This window comes from Hypomesus transpacificus, chromosome 2, assembly GCF_021917145.1.
Source record: "Hypomesus transpacificus isolate Combined female chromosome 2, fHypTra1, whole genome shotgun sequence".
NCBI lineage: Eukaryota > Metazoa > Chordata > Actinopteri > Osmeriformes > Osmeridae > Hypomesus > Hypomesus transpacificus.
In genome coordinates this window covers 15,272,608-15,297,691 of record NC_061061.1, presented here as the reverse complement: position 1 = coordinate 15,297,691, position 25,084 = coordinate 15,272,608, and the positions used below count along the sequence as shown (strand labels likewise).

General features: G+C 43.5%; 3 protein-coding genes across 10 annotated transcripts; 1 reads left to right on the top strand and 2 right to left on the bottom strand.

Moving 5' to 3' along the window:
* Window positions 1-779: 779 nt before the first annotated feature.
* On the bottom strand, window positions 780-4,065 carry LOC124474197. 2 transcript variants are annotated; one of them, XM_047030149.1, is made up of 7 exons: window positions 3,692-3,720; window positions 3,362-3,410; window positions 3,027-3,114; window positions 2,592-2,883; window positions 2,148-2,302; window positions 1,647-1,926; window positions 780-1,506 (listed from the first exon to the last, which is right to left on the bottom strand). In XM_047030149.1, the coding sequence occupies exons 1-7, from the start codon at window positions 3,703-3,705 to the stop codon at window positions 1,356-1,358; spliced, it is 1,029 nt and encodes a 342-aa protein (XP_046886105.1). In that variant the 5' UTR covers window positions 3,706-3,720; the 3' UTR covers window positions 780-1,355. The 2 variants fall into 2 exon arrangements, with proteins under 2 accessions (XP_046886105.1, XP_046886097.1); XM_047030141.1 differs by having other exon boundaries at window positions 3,362-4,065.
* A 484-nt stretch (window positions 4,066-4,549) lies between these two features.
* On the bottom strand, window positions 4,550-8,956 carry LOC124474171. 4 transcript variants are annotated; one of them, XM_047030121.1, is made up of 7 exons: window positions 8,895-8,920; window positions 7,132-7,180; window positions 6,797-6,884; window positions 6,362-6,653; window positions 5,918-6,072; window positions 5,417-5,696; window positions 4,550-5,276 (listed from the first exon to the last, which is right to left on the bottom strand). In XM_047030121.1, exons 1-7 carry the CDS (start codon window positions 8,903-8,905, stop codon window positions 5,126-5,128), a joined length of 1,026 nt encoding a protein of 341 aa, XP_046886077.1. In that variant the 5' UTR covers window positions 8,906-8,920; the 3' UTR covers window positions 4,550-5,125. The 4 variants fall into 4 exon arrangements, with proteins under 4 accessions (XP_046886077.1, XP_046886069.1, XP_046886086.1 ...); XM_047030113.1 differs by lacking the exon at window positions 8,895-8,920 and adding an exon at window positions 7,462-7,490; XM_047030130.1 differs by lacking the exon at window positions 7,132-7,180 and having other exon boundaries at window positions 8,895-8,956.
* Window positions 7,769-23,321, top strand: smarcc1a (SWI/SNF related, matrix associated, actin dependent regulator of chromatin, subfamily c, member 1a). Of its 4 annotated transcripts, none has more exons than XM_047030095.1 (28): window positions 7,769-8,053; window positions 9,186-9,305; window positions 9,528-9,613; window positions 9,870-9,951; window positions 10,110-10,202; window positions 10,771-10,840; window positions 10,930-10,999; window positions 11,195-11,270; window positions 11,359-11,484; window positions 11,894-11,988; window positions 12,383-12,510; window positions 12,740-12,799; window positions 12,958-12,995; window positions 13,179-13,300; window positions 13,389-13,460; window positions 13,552-13,665; window positions 13,825-13,978; window positions 14,226-14,336; window positions 14,904-14,963; window positions 15,083-15,341; window positions 15,755-15,916; window positions 17,195-17,250; window positions 18,025-18,175; window positions 18,548-18,726; window positions 18,961-19,095; window positions 20,458-20,752; window positions 21,079-21,207; window positions 21,381-23,321. In XM_047030095.1, the coding sequence occupies exons 1-28, from the start codon at window positions 7,868-7,870 to the stop codon at window positions 21,470-21,472; spliced, it is 3,321 nt and encodes a 1,106-aa protein (XP_046886051.1). In that variant the 5' UTR covers window positions 7,769-7,867; the 3' UTR covers window positions 21,473-23,321. The 4 variants fall into 4 exon arrangements, with proteins under 4 accessions (XP_046886051.1, XP_046886038.1, XP_046886045.1 ...); XM_047030082.1 differs by having other exon boundaries at window positions 11,870-11,988; XM_047030089.1 differs by having other exon boundaries at window positions 9,852-9,951.
* Window positions 23,322-25,084: the final 1,763 nt, after the last annotated feature.

Sequence of the window (25,084 nt, the reverse complement as noted above, 5' to 3'; positions counted from 1 at the left end):
AAAATGTAAATATATAAAAATAAATGTATGAAAAAATATTAATTACGTATTTATTTATTTACATGGCCATTTATTTCTGTATTTATTTATTTTTGTATTTATTTATTTCTGTGTACATTTATTTCTGTATTTATTTATTTGTGTGTACATTTATTTCTGTATTTCCTTGTCCTTAAGCTAATGAGGTAAGCTGTCAATCAATGTATGTCACGGTGTCACCTTAACCCCATTGGTTGATTGGTATCAGAGTGCGAAGATGGACTTTCCATGCCTAGGGTTGCTATGAATACCTTAGTAAACAAAAGACTGCACACACGCAACAGATAGCCAGAGATTTGATAGTTTTGACTAGCACTTTTTTTAGCAAGGTTAGCTAGCCAAAACTATCAAATCTCTGGCTATCTGTTGCGTGTGTGCAGTCTTTTGTTTACTAAGGTATTCATAGCAACCCCAGGCATGGAAAGTCCATCTTCGCACTCTGATACCAATCAACCAATGGGGTTAAGGTGACACCGTGACATACATTGATTGACAGCTTACCTCATTAGCTTAAGGACAAGGAAATACAGAAATAAATGTACACATAAATAAATAAATACAGAAATAAATGTACACAAAAATAAATAAATACAAAAATAAATAAATACAGAAATAAATGGCCATGTAAATAAATAAATACGTAATTAATATTTTTTCATACATTTATTTTTATATATTTACATTTTTTTATGTATAAGTACATTTATTTATACATTTATTTATTTATTCATTTATTTTTGATTTTGGCAGGTTTGGTCCTCCATAGGTATCGCTGCTAATTCATTTAAATAAATGTTCATGAGTTGCAACATTAACAACAGTTTTTTGTAATTCCGAATACATACAAGTTCATATTTGATTTAGTGAATTATTATTCATACTGTAAGATGCTGGATTTATGAGGGTTTTTATTTCGTCATGTGACAAAGGACTATTGAACTGTGATGAAAGTTGATGGACTCTGAATACTGTTTTATAGTCCAGCTAAAGATATTCATTCTGTCAGACCACAACACGTAGCCTAAAACAACTTAGAACATTGCAACAAGTTAGATTTATTGAGCAAACAATTCATTTACATAATCATATTGACACTGTGAATTTAAAGAAGAAGAAAAAGGATTTTACCATGAATTTGGCTGAAAAATTAGGTTATTGGGTTGCGATTGGTTTTTGCTTCTTCTTTTCAGATCATGGTTTACAACAGCATTCAGTGATGTTTACTTTTAACTTTTTTTGTTTGAGTTTAAACTCTCATCTGAATCCTCTGTCTACACTGTCTCACCACAGTCCTTCAGCAGATTTTAATTAATGTTTTAGTCAAGAGGGGAACCTTTCACCTCTACCTCACACAGAGTAAGGTACTCCGCTCTTCCTGGAATGACAATAACGACAAAACGGCCCTCCATCCCATTACACTGGAATGTCTCAGAAAATCCAGCTGGAATAGAAGATATCACTGCACATCTGAAAACAAGAAAGATATGTAAGCATATCTTAATGGTGTAAATGCCTCACACAGCATGTTGCTTTCATAGTCAATCAAGTCATGTGTAGAGTAGACTGTAATGCGTTGACATTCAAGAACTCAACCTCCCAAAATTCACCTGGGATTATTGATTCCATTGCCGTCAAGGGAATGTCCAATGCGGATCTCAGCTCCATTAAGTCTTTCCGGGACACTGTTAACTGTATTTGTGACGGTGACGGAGAACACTCTGTAGGTCTTCAGGAGGTCTACCCTCCACCAGGGATTGATTGTAGCTTTAGTGTGAGTGCAAGACCCGTCTTCGTACACACCATTCCTGTTGCCATCAATGGCGTTGTTGGCAAACCCACTGCCATGCACAGAGGACTGTGTAGCTTTTCCTGCTATGGCTACATTTTCTTCAGGGTAGAAAAAAGCATTTACTTTGAGTCTTTATCCATTTATTTGCTTAGACCATACTACATACAATAATCAAAGATTGTATGATTAGTTTAGTTAAAATCTAACATCACCTGTAATTTTAATCTGACAAGCAATAAATTGCCTCAATTGCCTGGGATATTTATGACCAACAAACTGCATTCAAAATGATCAGGAATAAAGGAGGGCTTTGATATACCAGTTGGAGGAGGATACCCATAAACCTCTACTTCACAGAGTGTAAGAAGTCTTCCACTCCCAGGAAGACGCACGGTCACATAACGTCCCTCCACACCTTTGGCCCATTTCAGTGTGAGAGATCTTCCAGCTGATATAGAGGGAATGACCCCAGCCCTGAGAAGATTTAGTTTTTTCCAGAAGTGAGATCAAGCTGAGTAAATGATCACAGGTGTATATATAAGTAATGTGACTAGTGGTATAATATATAACATTTGAGAATGAACACTAAAGACATTTAGAGTTAAATGTATAACTAATATACCACGGTTGTTGAGAAATAATCGCTGAAAAACATAGCTCCAATTAAGATAAAGATAAAGTCGCACATTACAATGTCAAAAACAATAGTTGTATCAACACTAACAAAGTCCAAAGTGTAAAATCTTAAAATAAAATGTCTTACAAAGTGTTAAAAGCATCGTTCAGTATGAATTTTCCAATATGGACCTCAGCACCATTGATCCTTTCAGGAACAGCATCCCCTCTATTAGTGATGGTGACAGAGGTGATTATGAATGTGTCCAGCAGATCAACTCTCCACCAGGGATTGGTCTGAGTGTCAGTAGCAGTGCAAGACCCCTCATAGAAATTTGGATTGCGATTCCCATCAATGGCATTGTTTGCATCACTGTAGCCAGAGTATGGATTATCTATGAGGTTTGACTGAGTGGCTTTTCCACGCAAGGCAAGATTCTCTGTAAAAAATGATCTGTGTAAGTAGCCTACACCGATACACATGAAACCGAAAACATTTTTAAGTGTGGCTCCATCTAAACCCTCATTCTAAGAATGAGTCAAACATTTATAGTTTAATATTAAAGTATAACTGTCTGCTTACTTGGAGCTAGGGCACCAAATGACATCCAAGGAAAAGCCAACAAAAATAAGACTGCTGTTTCTTTCAACATTCTGGAGAGGACACCAATCTTGAAGAAATTATGTAAACAAAGACTGTGTATAAGGGGTATTATGTGAATGATATACTTTCATGATCACTTTATCCAACCCTACTTCTTTGCAATCAAGCAACATTGAACAACTTTTCTTATTCAAAGTTTCTGAAAAATTGGACAAAACTAGAACAGTTCAGTCTCTATTTATTATATCAGGACATCTTGGCTATATTCTAATTATAATAATAACGTTTTGCCACCTTGTTCCAAATATGCTTACCTTCTGACAGAGAAAATTTAAGATGCAGACGCGAACAGCTGAATGTGAACTGTGGATGTAAACTTTGAATCTCAACGAGGTACATTTTACAGCTTTCCAAGTTATCAGTAGAACAACGATAAACATGTACACGTGTAAAGATACGGTACACTTATTGCACCTATCACTACCAGTAATACTTTTTTTACCTTAACAGATCACAACTAGTAGAATAATGAATAACTTGGCAACAAGGAAATATATTTAGAAAAATAAATCATGGTGATACACAAGGATTAAGTTGCACCTGACATATGTAACTGGCAGGGGCCAAACCTGTATCAAACTCACTGAATGTTGTACATTTACTTTTGTGTTTCCGAGAATATTGGAGAGGAGAATCACAATTTATTTCCGGGAGTCAGAGCTGATAAAGTTCAAGTATTTTACTGTCAGATGCACAGAACAACACAAAGTCAGTCTGGGCACTCAAAGCAAGGCAAAGCAACCTGGCATAACATAACATACAGTATATGCACTCTGAACATAGATTACACCTGTGTAAAAATGCCCTAAATATAATAAACCTCCTAAATCCCACTAAAATCCCTCCCGACTCCTATTCCCTAAGTGCATGTTCATATCGCGAGACTTCTCATTAACGTCCAAGTTTACTGCGGCTGCGCAATTTCATTTCGAAAACTTGCCTGGTGAGTGACGCGTTGGAGGAGAGAGAAAAGGCAGCGGACAAGAAACAATGACAATTTGATAGTTTTGACTAGCACTTTTTTTAGCAAGGTTAGCTAGCCAAAACTATCAAATCTCTGGCTATCTGTTGCGTGTGTGCAGTCTTTTGTTTACTAAGGTATTCATAGCAACCCCAGGCATGGAAAGTCCATCTTCGCACTCTGATACCAATCAACCAATGGGGTTAAGGTGACACCGTGACATACATTGATTGACAGCTTACCTCATTAGCTTAAGGACAAGGAAATACAGAAATAAATGTACACATAAATAAATAAATACAGAAATAAATGTACACAAAAATAAATAAATACAAAAATAAATAAATACAGAAATAAATGGCCATGTAAATAAATAAATACGTAATTAATATTTTTTCATACATTTATTTTTATATATTTAAATTTTTTTATGTATAAGTACATTTATTTATACATTTATTTATTTATTCATTTATTTTTGATTTTGGCAGGTTTGGTCCTCCATAGGTATCGCTGCTAATTCATTTAAATAAATGTTCATGAGTTGCAACATTAACAACAGTTTTTTGTAATTCCGAATACATACAAGTTCATATTTGATTTAGTGAATTATTATTCATACTGTAAGATGCTGGATTTATGAGGGTTTTTATTTCGTCATGTGACAAAGGACTATTGAACTGTGATGAAAGTTGATGGACTCTGAATACTGTTTTATAGTCCAGCTAAAGATATTCATTCTGTCAGACCACAACACGTAGCCTAAAACAACTTAGAACATTGCAACAAGTTAGATTTATTGAGCAAACAATTCATTTACATAATCATATTGACACTGTGAATTTAAAGAAGAAGAAAAAGGATTTTACCATGAATTTGGCTGAAAAATTAGGTTATTGGGTTGCGATTGGTTTTTGCTTCTTCTTTTCAGATCATGGTTTACAACAGCATTCAGTGATGTTTACTTTTAACTTTTTTTGTTTGAGTTTAAACTCTCATCTGAATCCTCTGTCTACACTGTCTCACCACAGTCCTTCAGCAGATTTTAATTAATGTTTTAGTCAAGAGGGGAACCTTTCACCTCTACCTCACACAGAGTAAGGTACTCCGCTCTTCCTGGAATGACAATAACGACAAAACGGCCCTCCATCCCATTACACTGGAATGTCTCAGAAAATCCAGCTGGAATAGAAGATATCACTGCACATCTGAAAACAAGAAAGATATGTAAGCATATCTTAATGGTGTAAATGCCTCACACAGCATGTTGCTTTCATAGTCAATCAAGTCATGTGTAGAGTAGACTGTAATGCGTTGACATTCAAGAACTCAACCTCCCAAAATTCACCTGGGATTATTGATTCCATTGCCGTCAAGGGAATGTCCAATGCGGATCTCAGCTCCATTAAGTCTTTCCGGGACACTGTTAACTGTATTTGTGACGGTGACGGAGAACACTCTGTAGGTCTTCAGGAGGTCTACCCTCCACCAGGGATTGATTGTAGCTTTAGTGTGAGTGCAAGACCCGTCTTCGTACACACCATTCCTGTTGCCATCAATGGCGTTGTTGGCAAACCCACTGCCATGCACAGAGGACTGTGTAGCTTTTCCTGCTATGGCTACATTTTCTTCAGGGTAGAAAAAAGCATTTACTTTGAGTCTTTATCCATTTATTTGCTTAGACCATACTACATACAATAATCAAAGATTGTATGATTAGTTTAGTTAAAATCTAACATCACCTGTAATTTTAATCTGACAAGCAATAAATTGCCTCAATTGCCTGGGATATTTATGACCAACAAACTGCATTCAAAATGATCAGGAATAAAGGAGGGCTTTGATATACCAGTTGGAGGAGGATACCCATAAACCTCTACTTCACAGAGTGTAAGAAGTCTTCCACTCCCAGGAAGACGCACGGTCACATAACGTCCCTCCACACCTTTGGCCCATTTCAGTGTGAGAGAACTTCCAGCTGATATAGAGGGAATGACCCCAGCCCTGAGAAGATTTAGTTTTTTCCAGAAGTGAGATCAAGCTGAGTAAATGATCACAGGTGTATATATAAGTAATGTGACTAGTGGTATAATATATAACATTTGAGAATGAACACTAAAGACATTTAGAGTTAAATGTATAACTAATATACCACGGTTGTTGAGAAATAATCGCTGAAAAACATAGCTCCAATTAAGATAAAGATAAAGTCGCACATTACAATGTCAAAAACAATAGTTGTATCAACACTAACAAAGTCCAAAGTGTAAAATCTTAAAATAAAATGTCTTACAAAGTGTTAAAAGCATCGTTCAGTATGAATTTTCCAATATGGACCTCAGCACCATTGATCCTTTCAGGAACAGCATCCCCTCTATTAGTGATGGTGACAGAGGTGATTATGAATGTGTCCAGCAGATCAACTCTCCACCAGGGATTGGTCTGAGTGTCAGTAGCAGTGCAAGACCCCTCATAGAAATTTGGATTGCGATTCCCATCAATGGCATTGTTTGCATCACTGTAGCCAGAGTATGGATTATCTATGAGGTTTGACTGAGTGGCTTTTCCACGCAAGGCAAGATTCTCTGTAAAAAATGATCTGTGTAAGTAGCCTACACCGATACACATGAAACCGAAAACATTTTTAAGTGTGGCTCCATCTAAACCCTCATTCTAAGAATGAGTCAAACATTTATAGTTTAATATTAAAGTATAACTGTCTGCTTACTTGGAGCTAGGGCACCAAATGACATCCAAGGAAAAGCCAACAAAAATAAGACTGCTGTTTCTTTCAACATTCTGGAGAGGACACCAATCTTGAAGAAATTATGTAAACAAAGACTGTGTATAAGGGGTATTATGTGAATGATATACTTTCATGATCACTTTATCCAACCCTACTTCTTTGCAATCAAGCAACATTGAACAACTTTTCTTATTCAAAGTTTCAGAAAAATTGGACAAAACTAGAACAGTTCAGTCTCTATTTATTATATCAGGACATCTTGGCTATATTCTAATTATAATAATAACGTTTTGCCACCTTGTTCCAAATATGCTTACCTTCTGACAGAGAAAATTTAAGATGCAGACGCGAACAGCTGAATGTGAACTGTGGATGTAAACTTTGAATCTCAACGAGGTACATTTTACAGCTTTCCAAGTTATCAGTAGAACAACGATAAACATGTACACGTGTAAAGATACGGTACACTTATTGCACCTATCACTACCAGTAATACTTTTTTTACCTTAACAGATCACAACTAGTAGAATAATGAATAACTTGGCAACAAGGAAATATATTTAGAAAAATAAATCATGGTGATACACAAGGATTAAGTTGCACCTGACATATGTAACTGGCAGGGGCCAAACCTGTATCAAACTCACTGAATGTTGTACATTTACTTTTGTGTTTCCGAGAATATTGGAGAGGAGAATCACAATTTATTTCCGGGAGTCAGAGCTGATAAAGTTCAAGTATTTTACTGTCAGATGCACAGAACAACACAAAGTCAGTCTGGGCACTCAAAGCAAGGCAAAGCAACCTGGCATAACATAACATACAGTATATGCACTCTGAACATAGATTACACCTGTGTAAAAATGCCCTAAATATAATAAACCTCCTAAATCCCACTAAAATCCCTCCCGACTCCTATTCCCTAAGTGCATGTTCATATCGCGAGACTTCTCATTAACGTCCAAGTTTACTGCGGCTGCGCAATTTCATTTCGAAAACTTGCCTGGTGAGTGACGCGTTGGAGGAGAGAGAAAAGGCAGCGGACAAGAAACAATGGCGACAGCGGCAACTGCAGCGGGTGGAACGGGCTCTGGAGGACCAGTAGCTGGCCCGGCGGGTGGCGGTACCACAGTGGGTCGAAAGAAAGATGGAGGGCCATCCTCGAAGTATTGGGAGAGTGCAGAAACAATATCGCAGTTCGAGACTGTGCGTTTATGGATCGGGAAGCACTACAAAAAGGTTAGCAAACCATCGGTTCAACCGCTCTCCATTGATTTCCAAAGAACATTTAGGCCTGTATCTTTCCAGTCCATACAACAGCACAATGGAAGTGGAACATCCTTGACCGTTAAATGTTTACACAGATGCCATATATCGCTTCGTGAAATAAATGAGCATAACTATTCCAACGTGTAACAGCTGTGTTACACTGTTTTCATTAGAAGCACATGGACTTAGTAGCTGTACCCCCCAAAATAATTTTCCGTCCCGTCTTTCTGGAAGTTCCATTCCAGCAACTAAGCTACACCGAGCCATGCTAAATATCGAGGATATAGCTACTGTTGACTGTTTCCACTGTCTATCACATTGCTTGCATATCTTGTTTTCTGTCGACGCATGGCATTATGTTGCTATCCCGCTGCAAATAGATGTAGCTAGGAATGTCGTTAGCTACAGTCAGATATAACTAGCAGCTACTGAACGCGCGACCAAGCCCTAACCAGGCCAGTCACGGGACAGAAAAACAAATGCTGCAAATGCGTTGTAATCATAATGTTACTTAAATGCACTTCCTAGCTACTTCAAATTCTAAAGTATGGAAGTATCCTATCCAAAGTACTGTCGCTGCTGTGGCTGTGAATACATTATTTGTGTGCTACACGTTATGTTGGCATAATAAATGGAACACTTTGTCAACAGTTAGCCTAGCTTGCTAAAGTTAGCTGGAGCTAGCTCCCTAAACAAAGACACTTCCTCCGCTGGCAAGATTAAGTAAGGTTTCTAGCACCTCTGTAGCAGATCTATGTTTTCATTAAACGTTGCTGGAGTAAGATTGCATTTAAGTTTTGCGTAATCATACCTGTGTAACATCCATCAGCTACCTTATTAGCAATTATATCTTGTTTGACCATTGAAAGGACCTCATTCGGCAACACACTTGCTGTGTTTTATTCCACCACATCCGCACGGCACTCTTAGTGGTCTATATATTTTTTCCGAATTGCGTGAACTAAAGTTTTAGATGCTATCTATGTCGATTTTATTTTTTAAGAGCATATGGTGATATTGCTTTTTATGGAACGTTTGTACAAATGAGAAGAAGCTTGTAAATGGTTGTCCCCAACAACTTTGTCCCCTTGTGGTTTTTCAGTATGTACAGGCAGACTCTCCCTCTAGCAAGTCCCTGGCTGGGCTTGTGGTGCAGCTGCTTCAATTCCAGGAAGATGCTTTTGGGAGGAGGGTCAACAACCCAGCTCTGACCAAGTTACCTGTAAGTACAAACTCGCACATTATCACACTTTCTGTGTTGAAAAGTGCCTAACCATGCCCCCTAGAAACATAAATTACCTGTAATTGACGCTGAGTTAATAGACTGCAGCCAGACTGTCAGTAGAGATTCTATAATAAGGCTATATGTAAAATATCCTTCTTTACATAATTTGAATTTTTATGCATTGCCATTATCAATAATTATCCTCCTTTTTTTTGTCAGGCCAAAAGCTTCCTGGACTTCAAGGCAGGTGGTGCTCTGTGTCACATCCTGGGCTCTGCCTACAAATTCAAGAGCGAACAAGGCTGGTGAGTTGGGTTACTATGGCTACCGTAGTGCTTTTTTTTCTTCTTTTCTATAGAGTATTAAGCGTAAAATATTTCTTTCAAAGCTATACTGTTTATGACAATGTTGATAAGCTGGAGAGAAATCCTTTCTGTGTGCATACTGAGATTGGGGTTGTGATGATCATGGGGGATTTTCTTGTTTGCAAAGTGTCCTTTCTCCCAGAATTAGACTTGTAAACTAAGGCTTTGTCACGGCAAGTGCCTCCTCTGTTTCCAGGCGTAGGTTTGACCTGCAGAACCCCTCTCGGATGGACAGAAACGTGGAGATGTTTTTGAATGTGGAGAAGACCCTTGTTCAGGTCAGACATTTTCTGGCAAACAAGTGTCAGCAGATGACAACCACCACAAAAAAAAGCTTTTATATTGACTTAATTGACAGGCAGTTGGATAAGGATAAAATCTAAATATAAATCATCCTTTTGGTCTGTAAGTTTTAATGCAGCCTTTGTGGTTACAGAATAACTGCTTGACTCGTCCAATCGTGTTCCTGGCACCTGACATAGAGCAGAAGCAGGCGAATAAGCTGAAAGACATCATCAAGCGACACCAGGTATAACCTTTCAAATCAAAGACATAAATGATGTATACCATCACTGTGTTTTCTAATAGAATGGGATCATTCTAATGAACGTTCTAAAACTGGTTGTTCCCATCCTTGATTGTGATTGGCTATATCGCATTCCATGCCGTTGTAAAATCCAGCATAACCTCACAGGTTGTCCTCATAACATTCTTTAACATTCCATATTACTGCGCATCGAATATTTCAAATTGAAAAAGACGGCAAAGATGTCCATCTGGCTGTTGCGTGGCAACGATTTATATAGGAACTATACTTTGTAGTAGCGGAAGAATGACGGTTTATTATTAAACTATTTAGTTTCTAATTGTTTTTATTGATGAAACCATATCAAATATTTGTAGCAACAGGTAAGGGTGTTTTCGGCACTCCGCTTCGCGCCTAACAACTCCCCTTACCTGTTCTAAAATCAGCGTAAACCACGGCCTCGCGGGGCTTATTGCTTAAGTCTATAACTGGACCTCTCTCTCTCTCTCTCCTTCTCTGTCTCTCTCTCTCTTCTTCTCTGTCTCTCTCTTTCTCTCTCTCGTTTCTTAAGGGCTCCATTACTGAAGATAAATCGAAGGCCACCCACCATATATACCCCTCTCCTACTCAACAAGACGATGGTTCGTGAAGCACTCTACATAAATAAGAATACTAATAATAATAACAGTTGAGAATTAGAACAGGTCATTTATGTGCTTATGTCTTGTAGAGGAGTGGCTTCGCCCAGTCATGAGGAAGGACAAGCAGGTGCTGGTGCACTGGGGCATGTTCCCAGACAGGTGAGCCCCTGCCTAACTGTCCTGAACTGCTATCATACAAGCCAATCAACAGCCAAAGAGAGACCTATGGTTGAGCACAACCTATTTAATACAAATTTAACATTAGTGCTCAAACTGAATGAAGAGTGTGGTCTTCGCAAGTGGAAGAATCTGAAATGACTAGAAAATGGACTGTCTTCTCTACCCCATGCCTAGCTATGACACCTGGGTGGCCACCAGCGATGTGGACGGCGAAGTGGAAGATCCACCCAGCTCCGAGAAGCCTTGGAAAGTAGGTTACAGCTGTTTTCCTCTCTTTAATCCTTTTCATGAAGAGAAAGAACCAAAAATGTCTGAGACCTTTCCTCTCTCACACTCAGGTGCATGCCAAATGGGTCCTGGACACTGATGCCTTCAACGAGTGGATGAACGAGGAGGACTATGAGGTGGACGACAACAAGAAGCCTGTGAATTTCCGACAGAGGATCTTTCCACGGGAAGAGGAGGTAGGCTAAATCCTCAATTGTGTGTGTGTGTCTGAGCTTCTAAATACGTGTGAGTTCTTTATACAAAGCTGAGGACTTGTTGTGTTTGGATGTGTTGACCCCTAAAAAAAGAAAAGAAAAAAATAAGTTGTTTGAAGCTGTGCGTACACTGTATATTTTGTCCCGCTCCTCCGAGTCTGCTTGTCTGTTCGTGTCTACTGTCGCCCATCCTTTCCAAACTCTTCCTCGCTCTTTCACCCCCCCCTCCCTCCACACCTCCGCCTCCTGCTCCCTCATCCCAACTCCCCTCCGTGTGTGAAACCGTTTCCATCCTCTCATTCTCTCGCTCTTTCTTTCTCTCATCCTCCATCCCTCCCCCACTCTCTTCCCCTGGGGTTCTGATCAGTCTTCCCGTACACCCGATCGTAAGGAGCGCAAGGCCAACGCCGCTGGCAAGAAGAGGAGGCGCTCACCCTCCCCTCCCAGCACCCCTGCAGAGTCTCGCAAGAAGGGTGGCAAAAAGGGGTGAGAATCTTTTCAGAATAATTCACAGTGATTCATTTACATTTAGTCATTTAGCAGACGCTCTTATCCAGAGTGACTTACAGTAAGTACAGGGACATTCCCCCCGAGGCAAGTACGGTGAAGTGCCTTGCCCAAGCATACGTCATTATGCACGGCTGGGAATCAAACCGGCAACCTTCTGATTAATAGCCCGATTCCCTAACCGCTCAGCATCTGACTCCACTTGATTCATAATTCATATTCCAATCCACATTTCTACATGTTTCTTGAGACTAATTGTTAACATAACATGTGCTTCAGAGAGGTAGTATAACGTTCTGCATATTCCCGTGCCTAGGTTCTTTCTCTGTCTCACCTTAGTTTGACCTTTTGAATCCTCCCTCTCTCCCTGCAGGAACCCCGGGCCCCACTGGAAGCGTCGCGGCCATCGCGAAGAGGAGGACATGGAGGAGGACTTGACCAAGGACTTGGAGGACCCCTCGCCTGTCCCCGGCATGGAGGAAGTTACTCTTCCCAAGAACGGTCAGGACCACCTATTGTTACTTGTCTTTTTCCGGGACTGTAGCTCTAATTTCAAGCCTCAACTTGCCTTTTCTTTTTTTTTTTTCCTGCCACCCTCATCCACAATTTGCACCTGTCCTTACAATTATACGTCTTTTAAAAGAAAGTTAAATGTCCATTGTCTGTCGAGTTTCTGTTTAGGTCTATTCTTTCTGCCTGTTCTTCAATCTCCCCGTTTCTTTTTTCTCAGTGAATCCTAAGAAGGACAGTGAGAACACACCGGTCAAGGGAGGAGCTGTAGCAGATTTGGGTAATTTAAAAAAAAATTACAGTTGGGAAGAAAATTCATCCTGTTCTACATAAAACGGCTAACTGACATGGGTCAACATTTTGAATCTGATGGATAAAGTCCTCAATATATATATATATATGTATATTGTCCTGACTCTGTCTCTCTCTGTCCCTCAGATGAATTGGATGACGACACTGTGATGTCTGGTGGCAAGGTAACAGCAGCTTTTCTTGTTCCCTTTCACTACACATTAGTGTAATGGAGGTTGTCCCCTTATTGTGGTCTTTAGCTAGCTGTTGTCTTGACAATACCAAGCACATCTGTCTGCAATAGCATGGTGGGCAAGTCTGAAATCAGTGTCTCTGTGAGTGACTCTCTCCTCTGTCTCCCTCTACAGGATGATGAGGAGCAGAGCAAGTCTGAGATAAACCGGCTCATTGACTCCAGCGAAGACAATGTGACAGAGCAGACTCACCACATCATCATACCTAGCTACGCTGCCTGGTTTGACTACAACTGGTAAGGTTGAGTGCATACCTCATTCTCTATGTGTGTGTATACGTCGGGGTGCTTGTTTAGTCTCACGGGGCGGCCCATCGTCTTTCAGCATCCATGAGATCGAGAGGCGTGCCCTACCAGAGTTCTTCAATGGGAAGAACAAGTCCAAGTCTCCAGAGATGTGAGTGAATAGCATAAGAAACACACCTAACACCTTCATTAGAATCAGTCACAGTGTTTTTCTAACCAGTGTTTTTTCCACTCCATGAAAGATACTTGGCCTACCGTAACTTCATGATCGATACGTACCGCCTGAACCCCCAAGAGTACCTCACGTCCACCTCCTGCCGCAGAAATCTCACTGGAGACGTGTGTGCCGTCATGAGGTGAGAGGGGGGAGTGGCCATGTTTGGTCTAGTGTCGCCCCTGTAAAGGTTTTCTCGGGCTCCTTCTGGACGTTTCTGGACACGTTTATTTCGGCGCAGTCTCTTAATGGAATGCCTGACTGCCCGAGCCTGTCTAAAGCTCCTGTGTTTGTGCATTAGGGTCCACGCCTTCCTGGAGCAGTGGGGGCTGGTTAATTACCAGGTGGATGCAGAGAGCCGACCCCTCCCTATGGGCCCCCCACCCACACCTCATTTCAACGTACTGGCCGACACCCCCTCTGGTCTCATGCCACTGCACCACCGCCCGGCACAGGTGAGAAAAGGACTTTCTTGTTTCGGCGGAAGCCTGGTTGCAGGTTGTTGATTCTGAATATGCCTGCATACTGCAGAATCATACCAGATTTAGAACATCTTCCTGGCATCTTTGGATTTTGTTTCTCGACGTAGTATGTAAGAGGCATCAAGACTTGATGACGAGAGAATAGATTTGCAGCTGATCAATTTCATGTTGATATAGAAAAGCCAGACATTAATCACTGTACCCTTTTCTCTCTGTTTAGATCCCCTCATCCCAGCAGATGCTCAACTTCCCAGAGAAGGGCAAAGACAAGCCCACCGACCTGCAGAACTTTGGCCTGCGCACAGACCTCTATTCTAAGAAAAACCCAAAGGTACAAACTTGCCCAAATCTTTTCTTTAAAAAAAGACTGTAGCGTTTCCCTACCAAACTGTCCTTATTAAACATGGAACATGTTTCAAGTTAGTGACACAGTTATAGTGAGTGTTGGGGCTGTCTAGCCAAAAACGTTGCAAGGAGGGGCGGAGTTAAGGCTGGTTCCAAGTTCAAATGCAAATTCTTTATCTCATCAAACATACAACATGGGCTTTCCACGGTAGAAAGTTAAAGCTAAGCACAGACAACAGACATTCTTATACTCTTTTCATAAGACCCTCCTTCTTGGACATTGATTTTACATGTGTGGCTTCCCCCCCCCTTGGTTCTACCCTTTGATCAGTGGCCATTCATATTTTATATGTGCTGTGTCTTGTTCTCTACGTCAGAGCTGGTTCACCTGAGGTAACCCTTCAGTCTCTTAGTCAGTTAGGTAATTTTAGGATAACTTGAAGACAGTTCATGCCAGGACAACCAACTAGTTCAGTAATAGTAGTTTCATACAGTTTTTGGCTACAACATGAGTGATTTACTGTTTTTCTAAATGCTTTGTTTGCATTTCCAGAGTAAAGGGACAAGTGGAGGCAGGGAATGGACTGAACAGGAAACTCTGCTGCTGTTGGAGGTACAGTATATTTGACTGTTACCAAAATGTGATAAGATTTCAGTAAGCGTACGACTTCCTTTACATGTCTCTCTCTTGTTTTCTCTCCGTCTCTGTTTCTCCGCCTCCTTCCCCCCCAGGCTCTGGAGATGTACAAAGACGACTGGAACAAGGTTTCGGAGCACGTGGGATCTCGCACCCAGGACGAGTGCATCCTCCACTTCCTGCGCCTGCCCATCGAGGACCCCTACCTGGAGAACTCAGAGGCCTCGCTGGGCCCTCTTGCCTACCAGCCCGTGCCCTTCAGCCAGTCGGGCAACCCTGTGATGAGCACGGTGGCCTTCCTTGCGTCTGTGGTGGACCCGCGTGTGGCATCCGCTGCAGCTAGGGCAGCCCTGGGTCAGTACCAGGGGGGGGGAGGCCAAATAATGCGTGGAAGGGGTGGGTGGGTTTAGGGAGTTAGATGGCTGAGCGGTTAGGGAATTGGGCTTAATTAATCAGAAGGTTGCCAGTTCGATTCCAGGCTGTGCCAAACGTTGTGATTGGGCAAGGCACTTCACCCTACTTGCCTCGGGGGAATATCCCTGTACTTACTGTTAGTCGCTCTGGATAAGAGCGTCTGCTGAATGACAAATGACTAAATGTAAAATGTAGGGACATGTTGAGGGTGGTGTGAATCCCTGTTTGTCTCATATAGCAGCGCTTGCCACCAAAAACCTATGAATAAGTACAATAACCAAGATGTTATTTTATCGCTATCGTGGCATCACGGGTAACGGCGGTTTGATTTTCGTACTCCCCCCCCCTTGCAGAGGAGTTCTCCCGTGTGCGTGAAGAGGTGCCGGCAGAGTTGGTGGAGGCCCACGTGAAGAAGGTGCAGGAGGCGGCCCGCAGCACCGGCAAGGTGGACCCCGCCTACGGACTGGAGAGCAGCGGCATCGCTGGCACTGCACCTGAGGAGCCCGAGAAGACCGGTAACCCTACTCACACACACTCTATTTCAGTGGTTCTCACCCCCTGGTCCTCAAGTACCCCCCCCAATCCTGCATGTTTTCGTTGTTTCCCTGCTCCAACACACCTGATTCAAATGAATGGGTCGTTATCTAGTTATGCAGAAGCCTGCTAACGACCCATTCATTTGAATCAGGTGTGTTGGAACAGGGAAATATCTTAAACATGCAGGATGGGGTACCTTAGGACCAGGGTTGAGAACCACTGTTTTAGTTATTCATATAGTGAATGTACTTATCCCTGTTTGTGGCCAATAGGGGGCAGCAGAAGACTACACTTTAGACTACAGTAGCCAACTAGCAGGGCGAGGCTCATTGTCTTAGCCTGTATTCATCTTGGTGCTGTGTGTGTGTGTCCGGTGTGTGTGTGTGTGTGTGTGTAAACGCAGCACTTTTTCTCCATCTTTACCACATCTCCATCTTTACCACAGCGCCTAGTCTTGGAGCGACTCATTCATTTTGCTCAACTTGGTTCACACACAGCCCAGGTTGCACAATTTGGGAGCAATGTAGAGGCATCATCAAATTGTGTTTGTATGTGACTGTGTGCTCGGCTACCGTGGTAACTACTGGATTAGAACAGCAGTGGCAGATGGGGTGGGTTGTGAAGAGGGGGGGGGGGGGGGGGGGGGGGGGGGACTGAAACTGGGTCAGATCACTGCCATGTGCCACGGTCTTCAATACCATACTCGCACACGAGTTCTGAATCAGCCGGCTAACTATGAAGGCATGAGTCTGTGCGTCTCGGATCCTCCAAACGGGTCCCTGCTCTAGCATTTACCGCCAGCGGGCACTGCCAACTGGCACTGCACTAATCTGCACTGCCGACGGCACTGCACTAGTTACCCCTAAGTGAATGCACAGAATAAACAAAAACATGCCCAAAACCAACAAATGGACCAAAAATGCCTTCTGTAATTACCCTGTTACACGCTGCTCATGCATGAGCTAGTGGGTACTGAGGTCTCTCAACGCATGCATGGATCACTTCTGGAGCCCCGATCATTCACATGCGCACACACAGACGAGAGGTTTGTCTCCCCTGAACATGCAAACGCAAATACGCTTCCAACCCGTCTCGTCTTCACATATGACTGTGATCGCAAGCACAACAGGCAGGGCTGGCATCAAATGTAATTTCGAACCCTGACTACAGGTCACCGTGCTCTTTTGTTGTGTCGTGGTGTGTGCCAGTCCCTCTTCTGTGATGTTCACACTTCCTCTTTGTCTCCGTGGCTCCAGAGACCCCAGAAGCAGAGAAGACGGAAACAGACTCTGACTCCCAGCAGCCTGACAAGGTAAGACCCCTCCGCTCAGAGGTCAACAGGTGTTGCTGCCCAGCGTGCATCGGTCTTCACTCAGTTCTCCAACATCTTTGCAAGGCCTCTCCCCCCCCCCCCCCCCCCCCCCCCCCCCCCCCCCCCCCCCCCCCCCCCCCCCCCCCATCTGTATCACTCCTCCACTGTTTCTACTTCTCTTCCTCTTTTTCTCTTCAGTCATCCATGAACCCCGTCTCTTAGTGTTTTGGGAAGGCCCCCAGGGCAGATGTATGCCTAAAAAAAAGAACATTAGTCGAAGTTCACTGGCCGCTTCACTGGCCTATTGGTAGCTCAATTCTCATTAACATCCATTAACCTCTGTTAGTGCTTCAGCCCTGCCCCATGCCCATTAGGAACATGCACAGGTTTCAGTGTTAAGAGGTTTTCCAAGTTTGTTTTTATTTTTATTTTTGTAAAAAAAAAAGATATATATATATATTAGCAAATTAACCTGGGTAAATCGACAGGGTGTTAAATGAGTATTTGTATCTTATGTGCTGTGATTGCTGTTAAACAGTGGTTTTCTCTTGTGAATCAGCCAATTAACATTATCAGTCCTCTTTAAACTTTTTCTAAGATTTTTCTCTAGTTTCGGTTCTGTGTCCTCTGATGGCCTAATAGTCATGTGACCTGTCAGTCTCTTTCTCCTCATGTCTCCTTCAAGTTGTGCTGCCTCTTAAGTTGTCTGTTTTCAAAGCTTAGCCTCGACTTCTTTCACCTTCAACCTCACCTGCTCTGGTGTCGCCCTCTCAGGCAGAGTCCAAGGACGAGGCAGAGAAGCCCAGCGAGTCTGCAGAGAAGCCAGCGGAAGGAGAGAAGGTCAAGAGCGAGACCGTTGAGCCCTCTGAGAAAGAAGGAGACAGCGACGGAGCAGAGGACAAGACGGCAGCAGCAGCAGTCACAGGTACGATGGCTGAGCGGCTAGGGAATCTGTCTATTTATCAGAAGGTCGCCGGTTCGATTCCCGGCCGTGCCAAATGACGTTGTGTCCTTGGGCAAGGCACTTCACCTTACTTTTCTCGGGGGGAATGTGTCTGTACTCACTCTAAGTCGCACTGGATAAGAGAGTCTGCTAAATGACTAAATGTAAATGAATGCAGTCTTCGAATCTGGTTCAACAGCCGTTACTTAAGTTTCAAATCTTCATCTTTTGTTCGTTTCTCTCCAGCCTGTTTTCAAACAGTTATCATGGCGTAGCTTAGTAAGCCAGGCTTCGTTTAATATATAACCTAGTGTGCCCGGCATGCAAATGATCTGTTTGTCTCTCCCCTTTCAGACAAAGACAAGGAGGAGGCCATGGAGACGTCGGAGGAAGACAAGGAGAAGGAGGAGCAGGAAGGAACCACTGAGGAGGAGGACGACGACAAGAGGAAGAAGCTGGAGCCAGACGGGGGGGAGGGGAACATCGCCACGGCAGCCGCCGCCGCCCTGGCTTCTGCCGCCACCAAGGCAAAGGTGAGCTCCCCCTTTCGATGGGCACAGGGCTGCGTGTATAACCAACCTCACCCAGAACCACTGGGCTCTACCCTGTGTGATATACTGTAGATGTTTGTACTGAGACGTGAGTGTGCGTCCAAGCAACCAACCTAAGTCAGTCGTACTTGAGCTCTGGGGGACACTTGACCGATTATTCTTTCCTTCTCCTCTTCTGCCTCCATCATCTCTCCCTCCTTCTCTTCATTCCTCCAGCATCTTGCAGCGGTAGAGGAGAGGAAGATCAAGTCCCTGGTGGCCCTGCTGGTGGAGACGCAGATGAAGAAGCTAGAGATCAAGCTCAGGCACTTTGAGGAGTTGGAGACCATTATGGACCGTGAGAAAGAGGCAGTAAGTGCTGTGCTGAAGGCTTGTGGGGAATATATTAGATGGACCTGTGGACCAAGAGAGACGTTTGGGGCATGAGGCCAAACAATGCAATGTCTGGACTGGAGTGAAAGAAAGACGCCTTTGTTTGATCAACAATTTTTATTGTATAAAATACGTGATTTTGTTAAATAACAAAACTGCCCTTGCTGTATGGACAGTGTTCTGCATACGTGCACAGACACGTGCACACGCACACACACACACACACACACACACTTCTGCTTACAAGCTTGCCTGTGGTTGGTCCTTGGAGATGCCAGCGAGAGTGTAAAACTCTGTTGAGCGCCAAGCTGCGGACCGTTGCCCAGTTTAGCAGCCGTAAATAGTGCATGAAAAAGGCCCTGCTTTACATAACTCTCTGGAAGAGCACAGAGCCTCCCACAGCTACCATAGGCTGTAAAACACTGGGCTCTAAACACACACCACGGTAGCTCTCACACACACATACACACACATATGCAGACAGAGGGGACAAGTAAAACAAATTAAACATAAACAAGCACCGAAATAAGGCTGCACTTCAGTTTTACCATTCTGAACTCCTGGTTGCTGTTATGCATGAAGAAAAATCTGGGATCATCTTTGGCCAGGCTTCCGGGTAGTTTCGCTGAATGAGTCTTGGAGTGTTTTGCTGTTTTATAGATGTGTATGTGCATGAAAATCTATTCCACTATTGATTCTTCAAGACATTCGTCTCTTCTTAGCCCACCTCCCTTTGCTTTCTTTTCCTGTATTGTCATGTAAAAAAAATATATATATATATATATCCACTCAATCCCTTATTCAGTCCCTCCACTCCCTTCTGTCATGGGAGCATCTAAAAGCTTCATCCTCTCAAATATCTTAATACTCACTTACTTCACTTACATCTTCTCCTCTTAGCTGGGTTTGAACAGGAACTCATCCCCCCCTTCCCTGTCTGATAATTGTGGTCAATGTAAGACTCTTTCAAGCCTTCTCCTTTTTAGCGTTAATTATATTGCTTAATTTGAGAGCACAGGAAACGACACAATGAAAAGGTAGAGGAAGCGGCATTACGAAGCCGCTAATGAACTGCATGTGTGACGTGTTGCAATTGAACCGCTTATGCTTTTACTCTCATGGCACGCCAGGGCTATTGATTCACTTTGAAAGATGGTGATGACACCTTAATAACGTCTGTCTCCCCCTCTCCCTCTCTCTCCCCCTCTCGCTCCCCCTCTCCCTCTCGCTCCCCCTCTCCCTCTCGCTCCCCCTCTCCCCTCTCTCTCGCTCCCTCTCTCTCGCTCCCCCTCTCTCTCTCTCGCTCGCCCTCTCTCGCCCGCCCTCTCTCCCTATCTCCAGCTGGAGCTGCAGAGGCAGCAGCTGCTGACAGAGCGACAAGCCTTCCACATGGAGCAGCTCAAGTACGCTGAGATGAAGGCTCGCCAGCAGATGGAGCAGCAGCAACAGCAGCAGCAAGGCAGCGCCACAGCCGGCCCCGGCCCCCACCATGGCCCGCCCCCAGGCATGCACCACGGAGGGCCCCCCGGACCCCCCCACCACGGCCCCCCGCCCGTCATGCACCCCGGACACCCCCCCGGCCCTGGCTTTGTCCCAATGCACCACCCCATGGGCCCCCACCACCCGACTCAGACAGGTTAGATGATGAGCGTGTTTATACAGATGGCTGATCGGTTAGGGAGTCGGGCTATTAATCAGAAGGTTGTTGGTTCGATTCCCAGCTGTGCAAAATTATGTGTCATTGGGCAAGGCACTTCACCCTACTTGCCTCGGGGAGAATGTCCCTGTACTAACTGTAAATCGATCTGGATAAAGAGCGTTTACTAAATGACTAAATGTAAATCTATACCCACATCTGACCGTTAACTCTTGCTTCCATCAAAAGCTAGTTTGATATCTGGCTAATGGGAGAGATTTGACAAATGTCATGGGGCTGACACACCTCATCTTCTACCCCTCCAGGACCAATGGTAGGTCCTGGCCAATCCATGCCCGGGCGTATGATGACAGGCCCGCCCCCCAGTGGGCCCCCTCCTGGCAGCATGCCCACCATGATGGGCACCCGCCACCCGGGAGCCCCAAACGGCATGTGTGAGTAGCTCCGCCCTGAATCTTTTCAGATGAAAGCGTCAGTAAACGTTTCCCCAAACTAATGTATAAATGTGGTTTCTATGAAAAGTCACATTCTGCCATCTGGCAAGGTTGGGTTGTAGTAATAAGAATTGTGATTAAAATGGGAAATGTATGTATGTATTCTTCTTCAGACCCTGGCCCACCGTACTCACAGCCTGATGGGATAGCACCGGGGCCTGTGGGCCCTCCAACAGCTGCCCCTGGACGAGTGTCAGAAAACTGAGGCACATACACATACACACACACACACACACACACCACACACACACACTTAAAATTATCTTCCCCTATTGATGGCCTTTTCTATTGGCTGGCTGTTCTCTCAACACCCCACCCCCCCTTCCCAACCACACGCGCGCACACACTCAGGGCTCAAGGCAAGGGTGTCCCAAACTTTCACGCAAGAAAACTCACCATATTCTTTTTTTACGAACACACACACACACACACACTCAGGGCACAGCTGCGAGGGGGCTGTGTGACTCTGGTTCCCCTTGTCTAGTACAAACACTGTTTTTTCATCTCTTTCGGGGGAAGGTCTGGGTTTGCAGCCCATATTTTACATCAGGCTCCTACCGCTCATGTACTTGAGCATATATAGCATTCTTCTCAGTTTAAAATAATTGGGAAGCCATTCAAGGGAGGGATTAGGAACCTCTCTCTTTCTTACTGCTCCCCTTCTATTATATCTCTTTAGAATTACACTGTAGCCTTTTCTTTCTCAGTAGTGCGCACACACACACACACACACGCACACAAACATGTTTCTCTCTGGTGCCCCTCTTTGCCTTTCCCCTAATGGAACACCAGGGGGAGCAAATTCGATTTGAGGGCTATTAAGCATTTCAGGGACGTGCATGTTTGGCAACTGCATGGAGCTAGCGCTTTTACACATGCACACAGAGGGGATCCAACTACTCTCACACACACCACTTGTCTCACTGAGAATCTACCTCTCCACTTTGCCCCTGTACTATACACTGAAGGGATGTGTTTGTGTGTGTGTGTATGTTGGGAGTGTCTACTTACTTGCTTACGACAGACAAGGAAGTTTGATGACTGTTCGCCCTGCTGCCCAGCCCCCTTGCCCCTAAAATCACTTGTCAGGCCACCGATCAATTGGGGGGGGCACCCAGAAACCCATAACTCAAACTGCCAGCCAGGCGTAACGCGTGCACACTTCAACACACACTTGAACACACACAAACTCCTAGCCGTTGAACTTCACTGGAGGCTTACACAAAAATAAGCTTCGCTGGACGCTCCTCCGATGCACTGGAGACTATACACCTACAGAGATCTCCCTCTGACCTTCATGCAGCCTTTTAGAGAGCTAGACTTGTGGTGATAAATGAGAAACTGTGCTATTCTTTGGTGGAGTGGGCTTCTAGCTGTTTTAGGTGCTGTTAACGTAGTCCCCTTCCCCCGCCTAGTGCTACCTCGCATCACCTCTAAACCCCCCTCTCCCCCACAAACACACCTCCTCCTTCTCCAGTACACTCCCCCCCCCCCCCCCCCCCCCCCCCACCTATATCCGCTAGTACTGTTAGTATCGCTCTTCTCTGCTACCTCTTTGTATCTCCTCTTTGTTTGTCTGCTGGGTATCTCCTAGATACCCCATCCCCTTGCTCTCTGCTACCTCTCAAAGCACCCTTTCGCTACCTCTAGTATGCCTCTCTTCCTTTTTTTTTTTTTCTTGCCCACATGACTGCTGCATCGCTGTTGTCCCTCTCATCCCCATTCCTTCAGGTAGAATATCAACTCTTTCAGAAGTATAATACACATGCCCCCCCCCTCATTCACATTCACACACTTCCTCACTCAATCTTTCCAGGCTGTTATATCACACCACCAATGGGACCCCCTCCTCTTCTTTCCTTTCCCCTTACATATATCTTTTATGGCTACTTTTTGTGTTACAATAATGTATTTTTAAGAATAAACTTTGTGTAGATCGAGTTATCTTTGTTCTTGGAAGTTTGTAGCATTGTATTTTGTTTATTTTTATTTTGATCAGGTCTGTTGGTACTTAGACCTGAACAATGTCTAATAAACTGTTTTTTTTTTTTGTATGAAGAAGTGTTTGATTGATTGTCTTATGTACTGGTTTTAAGAGAGGGAGAGAAAGCAATCCATCTGACAAGTGGCAATAGTTGTAACTTATTTACACATGCAAATGTGGTATGGCATTAGGGGTGTACCTGTAAACATTGACTAGGAATTTCTATTGTCTTGCTTCACCTAAAATGCTGCGTCTGTAGAGAGAGGGATTACTTGTCTGCTGGGTCCTTTGTTTAGGGATTAAGAATACTTTTACAAAAACATTATTTTGAATGATTAGCCCTTTAAGCCATACCTATGCAATATACAAACAACTTTTAATTTGTAACTTGTCAAATACGTAACCCAATAATTGACAGAATGCAATGTTGCCTGTGCTTGAAATCTGTCATGGTACTAAATGTCCCTTTGTCAAAGCGGTTTTAAAAAGCACACATCATAACTAATTACATATTCAGAATAATTTAACATATGAAACAACTGTTCTCTTTGTCCGAACACTTAAAGATGAGAGACTAACAAGAGGAGCTGTTTGTCAGTTTGTTTTGCTGTCTTACCTGTACCAACTCTGGGGAAGCATTTGTACAGTATATGCACACAGAAGAAAAAATATTATGAGGAAAAACAGCTTCCTGATGTAATTTAATCCCTAATCCCCAGCAGGCAGCAATGTAATCTGGCCAGAGGAGGGGATTTCTCTGCACAGGGAGATTGACCATAAAGATGTTATTGAGAGGGATGAGGGGGGGGGGTGATTATTTTCTTGGTGGAACAGAGTAGATGTGGGAGGGGGTTGCTGGCAGAGGTGCCAACTTTCGATTATGTGCCAACTAGGCACATCTTTTTCTCAAGTAAACGTATAAGTGATGAGTTGGTCAAAAGGATGACAGAGCATCTATTTACAAATGTATCCTGTCATTTGCGTAACTCATGCTTTAGGGTTATAAGTTTGTGTGTGTATTTTGCCCTTCTGGTTCTAGTTAAGATATTCATAAAGGATGAACTGCTCAATGTGCTAAAAAAAAGAATGCTTAAGTATATTACACTCTTAATTCTGTTTCTGGCATTGGCAGCTGTCTGAATGACTGACATGAGAGAAGATAATTATCGAATAGTAAGCAAAGAACACTAAGAATTTAGTCTGAATACAAAATGTATTGTCATGTTTAAACATTGTCCTGACCCCCCTCACCCTTCATAAGTCTCCTTTCATCTCTTTGTTCATCATTCGCTTCCCTCCTTTTCTACATCTGCCCTCCTACTGCTGCAAGTGGTTGAAAGCTCCCTTGGAATTGTTCCGATTTATCATTTTCACATCCTGCACTCCTATTCTGCCTCTTTTTGTCCTCCCCTCGCTGTCGCAGTGTTCCTCTCCCACCTCAGCTGTGAAAGAAAGCCAACCGTATAGTATCCTGACGGGCTGCGGAGCTGAGAGACCCTGAGTTTGTACAGATGTTTCATAATTAACACCTTGCCTCCCACAGCTGTGCCGATTCTGCCACGACCGATGAGCTTTACACTCGGCAAGTCAAGCGTTCGCTCTCCTTCATGCTCTCCCACTCTCATATCTCGCGTGGTACTCACCTTGACTTTTAGCTCACCTGTTCTGGCTCTGTCTTTGGTTTCTGGCTCTCTGCCTCCTATTTCTCCGTTATATCGGTGTTACGCTATTCTGTCCTACTTCCTCATATATTTTTCGTCCATTTGTTGTGTGAAAGTGTTTCAGACCAAGTAATTAGCTTGAATACCCTGTTATCAAGTAAGACGTGTACGT

What these genes read in the sequence shown, in the direction of transcription:
- LOC124474171 (XM_047030105.1), bottom strand. Translation starts at nt 7,257, where the DNA reads ATGTTTATCGTTGTTCTACTGATAACTTGGAAAGCTGTAAAATGTACC. An exon ending in TAAATTTTCTCTGTCAGAAG is followed by an intron (nt 6,885 to 7,131) that starts GTAAGCATATTT and finishes AATTTCTTCAAG; the next exon opens with ATTGGTGTCCTCTCCAGAAT. An exon ending in AACGATGCTTTTAACACTTT is followed by an intron (nt 6,073 to 6,361) that starts GTAAGACATTTT and finishes AAATCTTCTCAG; the next exon opens with GGCTGGGGTCATTCCCTCTA.
- smarcc1a (XM_047030074.1), top strand. Translation starts at nt 7,868, where the DNA reads ATGGCGACAGCGGCAACTGCAGCGGGTGGAACGGGCTCTGGAGGACCA. An exon ending in AAGAAGGGTGGCAAAAAGGG is followed by an intron (nt 11,989 to 12,382) that starts GTGAGAATCTTT and finishes CTCTCCCTGCAG; the next exon opens with GAACCCCGGGCCCCACTGGA. An exon ending in TGAGGAGCCCGAGAAGACCG is followed by an intron (nt 15,917 to 17,194) that starts GTAACCCTACTC and finishes CCGTGGCTCCAG; the next exon opens with AGACCCCAGAAGCAGAGAAG.
- LOC124474197 (XM_047030141.1), bottom strand. Translation starts at nt 3,487, where the DNA reads ATGTTTATCGTTGTTCTACTGATAACTTGGAAAGCTGTAAAATGTACC. An exon ending in ATTTGGTGCCCTAGCTCCAA is followed by an intron (nt 2,884 to 3,026) that starts GTAAGCAGACAG and finishes CATTTTTTACAG; the next exon opens with AGAATCTTGCCTTGCGTGGA. An exon ending in AACGATGCTTTTAACACTTT is followed by an intron (nt 2,303 to 2,591) that starts GTAAGACATTTT and finishes AAATCTTCTCAG; the next exon opens with GGCTGGGGTCATTCCCTCTA.